This window comes from Psammomys obesus, unplaced genomic scaffold (assembly GCF_907164565.1).
Source record: "Psammomys obesus unplaced genomic scaffold, mPsaObe1.curated_primary_1811, whole genome shotgun sequence".
NCBI classification, from domain to species: Eukaryota; Metazoa; Chordata; class Mammalia; order Rodentia; family Muridae; genus Psammomys; species Psammomys obesus.
In genome coordinates this window covers 5,840,281-5,844,465 of record NW_026596120.1, presented here as the reverse complement: position 1 = coordinate 5,844,465, position 4,185 = coordinate 5,840,281, and the positions used below count along the sequence as shown (strand labels likewise).

General features: G+C 43.1%; 1 protein-coding gene across 1 annotated transcript in view; it reads right to left on the bottom strand.

The window, feature by feature from the left end:
• Pcolce2 (procollagen C-endopeptidase enhancer 2) overlaps window positions 1–4,185 on the bottom strand; it is a 67,096-nt gene that overhangs the window by 29,452 nt on the left and 33,459 nt on the right. The window contains exon 7 of the mRNA XM_055629499.1: window positions 3,984–4,177. Within this exon, the coding sequence (XP_055485474.1) occupies window positions 3,984–4,177 (194 nt within the window). The remainder of the gene's footprint in view (window positions 1–3,983; window positions 4,178–4,185) is intronic.

Here is a 4,185-nt window from a genome sequence, read left to right as displayed (position 1 = left end):
TTTTTTTTTTTTTTTTTTTTTGGCTAAGAAAGAGAAAAAAGTAAAAAGCTGCAGATAAATGACTATGTTAATTAAAACAGGATTCCAACACATTGATCTTATACCAATAGGAGAAAAGACCCAAACTGCTCTGCTCTGCTGTAAGACAAAAAAGTAATCAGTTATGTGGATGGATGCATGGATCCTTGCTTAATGTTTTACACTTAGTAGATGTTCAGAAGTCACTAGGGAGACTGCACGAAGACTGGATGGACATCAGCCAAAGATGCTTCAGAGTCAGTCAGAAATGGCAAACTTAACAGATGAAGAAGGAGATGGTGAAAACCATTTCAGTGGCTGGTCACATTTTAAGATTTTTGTAATTGAATTTTAAAGATAGCCATCTCTTATTTTGTTCCTTTTCAAAATCAAATATATATTCAATTAAGTAAATATATTTACCCAAGATTAGACACAATATATCCAATTGGCATCCGCAAGTCTGACCGTGTAACATATAGTCCTGAAGTCTAACAGACACAACTGAGCCTTCTCATATCAATTTGAGGACTGAATTCTGTCACCTTCAGCCAATGGTAAAACCCCTGAAAGGTAATTTTGACCATACCTGTCTACTATAGCTTTGTGCAGATTAGGTAGCTGGGAGAGTGGAAGATGAAAAATCCTGGCTTACTGTTGTTGAGCCCTCAGATTCAGAAAATCACCAAATCAGAAAAACTTGCCAACTTTACCTTCTTAGCAATGGTTCCCACGTAAAGTAGCATGATGGATTAGGCTAAGCGGTTTCTGACTGCAAGCACTTACAGGCGGGGTTTATGAATGGAAGCAGGTGAAGGCCACTCTGAACAGTTATGTAGCCCCATACTTTCTCCCTGGGCTATTTATGGAACGTGTATGGCCAGTGGAAAAAAAGATCATGTTTATTTTTACAAGCCAGTCATGACATGAAGGAGTTTGTACTTCCTCTCTCTGGGAAGGTCATCTTCTTCACCTGAGTGGCAAGGAGGGGAGAAAAAAAAGGGTCTCCTTTAGCCAACTAAACCTGAGCCTTAGCCCCAGGAGCCAAGAGGCACAGAAATCAGTCATCTCCCAGACACGACTCCAAGGGTCTGCTCTTGGAGAGGCTGCCTAGATTATGACTAACAAGAAAATGGGTTTCATAATACGCTTCAAAATTTTACTGCCACATAGGTTGTGTGAAGATAGTAGATTCTTATTTATCATTTGTCATATATTTCGAACTGACTCCAACAGATGTGGCAAGATGGAGAATGTGAAAAAGTTATTTTTTTAAAGAGTTTTATTCTGATGGCTACATTACTCCTGAAATGTGGAATCAGCCTGGTTAGCTCCATGCAAATAGAGACTGAGTAAATATTTGCCCTAAAACAGCATTATCAGTCTTAACAGACACAATATAATCCAGCCAGGAACACGTAGTGAGAGCGTCCCTGGTCTTGAGTGGTGTATGTAGTGTGTTTGCAAACAGGAAGGGGAGCTGGCACGTGTCATCAAGTAGGATGTCCCACTGCCAGTGCTCGTGGCACCTAGAAAGGAGAAAAGGAACTTAATAAAAGGAAATGGCAGGAGGAGAGGGGAGGCGAATCCTCCTTCTCCCTGGAGCATACGGGGTGGGGAGACCTTTCCTGGGAAAGCGGGTCATCTCACTGGCTCATGCACCATAGTCACCTGAAAATGATACGGGTGTGATTTTATCCTCAAGTGGCCTCTGCTTAAAGACAAAGACACACAGCAAGAGGGGACCCGGGAGATCTCCAGCAAAAACCTAAAATGACAATTTCTGGGTTTTAGTTCCTGCTCTTATGTTCGTTGATTCTTTCGGATGTGTCTCTCTTGAGAATTTCTTCCAAAGGGGGTCCCAATTCAACAAACAAACAAACAAACAAACACCAACCCTACAAAATATTCCTCAACTTGTTTCCCTGGTTTAAAAATGAACATTCTTCCCTACAAGCAGCAGCAGTGACATGCAAGTAGGCGTATGTGGATATGTCCTCATTTCCACAGTTATCCTTGAACAAAAGTGCTGAGTTAAGTTTCGCTGAGGAGCAGTGTCTGCGGTCAGCACACACCACCAACCTCTGGAACCTAACAGAGATCTCCTTGCCTTTTGCAAAGGATGAGACATTGACATTCATCAGGGGTTGTGCAAAGTATGTTTTAAAATCCCAACACACACACACTCTCTCTCTCTCACACACACACACACAATTTAACTCCTATATACAACTGAAAACACACAGGACATTGGTTCCTCCAGGGAATTGTGCCGAGATTCTCTATTTACAAATGCAGTAGCAATTGAGAGCAACAAACAAAACGCCAATCTTTTCAGGAGCACCATCCTACCAGGACTGAGGTAAGTGTTCATAAAACCATGTGCTTGTCTTAAATTACATCAGGAAGCCAAGACTCCCCATTCACCGGTGTAGTTGCCTCTTAGCCAGAAGCACTTCCCAAGACGTGTGATGCTTATTTAAATGCACTACTGTTAAAGAATTGTCATTTTAAATGACAGGTTAACGTTCATAAGAAATGTCTAACAACACTGGCCAATTGGGTCGTTAGAAAGAATCTGGGACCATGTTTCGTAACCCTTCAGGGATTTAGGATGACTACCAATCATTTCTACAGCCTGGATTCAGATGAGACTTTGATGTTTAACTGGCTGATTGTGGTTTCAGTTAACTCAAAAGTTTTCAGTAATAAGCAGCATGCTCCTGACTTTCGGGAGAGAAGTGCAAGGATCCTCTCATCACTGTCCTCTCCCACCCACTGTGGTTGTACTGGGACCCTCAGACACATTAGAGGGCCGGCTCTTGCAGAAGCCAAACATTCTGTACACCTCTAAGCTACTTCTGGTCCCACTACAAACCTAAACCCAACCCCATCATCCCTCCTTTCTGTTCAAGCACGATTTGCAGCAAAGTACGAAAAGAATATGCTATCCTCCCAATACAAGAAGCTGTGTTTGAGGACCAGTCATTTGGGCATTGCTTCAAAAGGCACATTTATTTTAGTGGCAACTTAAGTAAGAGAGGAAAGAATCGGATTTAAAAAAAAAACACAAACAAAAAACAAGACAAACAAAAACCCAGGGTGGGCTTTGTGGAATACATTAGAGTCAGTAGGAACTGGAGACCTAGCCATACCATTGGGGCCTCACCAATAGTCTAATCAGTCCCTAGGTAGTCATTCACAGTTTTATCAAGACACTCATAGGCCTTCAGAAAACACTGTTTAAGAATGTAGTGGAGAACTCTCAAGCTGCTTGCCCTAATGTCCAGTTCACGTGTGCAATGCAGAAGGCTGCGAAACCAAAACTATGTGACAAAGAAAAGTCAGTGCATCTCACAGGCTTTGATAAATTATGACAACAACAAAAAAAAATCATTGTATATATTATCACTTAAATAACATCTGATACACATTTTGAAATAATTAACTTGTGTTCACATTCCATGCATTGTCTAGCGGGTTAAGCCCTGGGTTGGTGTCCTTGTGCCCATTTCCCAACAAAGAGAGCTCCATTCTTTTGACAAATCCAAGCATCTCTAGACTGCAGTGGAAGCAGCCAGGGATTTGTGTTTATCCTCTTCACTGCATACCTGCCTTCACTAAGGGACACAGAAGACTGTCACACAAGCCAAATGCTTGGCATTCTATCGATAATCACGGACAATCGTCGTTGTCTTTGCAGAATCCCTGGGTATCACAGACAATACCTAATTTTCTCCCCAGAGGCCCTCTTCCTTCTGCTTCATCCTCATCTCCCTCTTCCAAAGGCCAGTGGACTTGGGATCCCCAACTAGCAGCAGGACCTTTCCCTTGGGATCTGCAGCACCCTCCTCTAGCAAAGAAGGAAACAACAAAACCGGAAAACAAACCAACAATAACAACAACACAAACTCCACGCAAACAGGTGGGCAAACCGTAGCCTCCTCTGGGGGGCGGAGGCTCACTTTTTGCTGCTGAATTCGGCGTTCTTCAGGAACTTCCTGATAACCAGTCCCAGGCAAACCACCAGTAGCAGCATGTAGCCAACCGTGCCAGAGAAGGTGGGCGCCGCAGGGGGCGCCTGGAGGAACTGGCGCAGGCCCTCTTCCACGTAGTACACTTGGTCATAGATACTGAGGAAGGTGAAAATGTGGAAGAGCTGGTGGC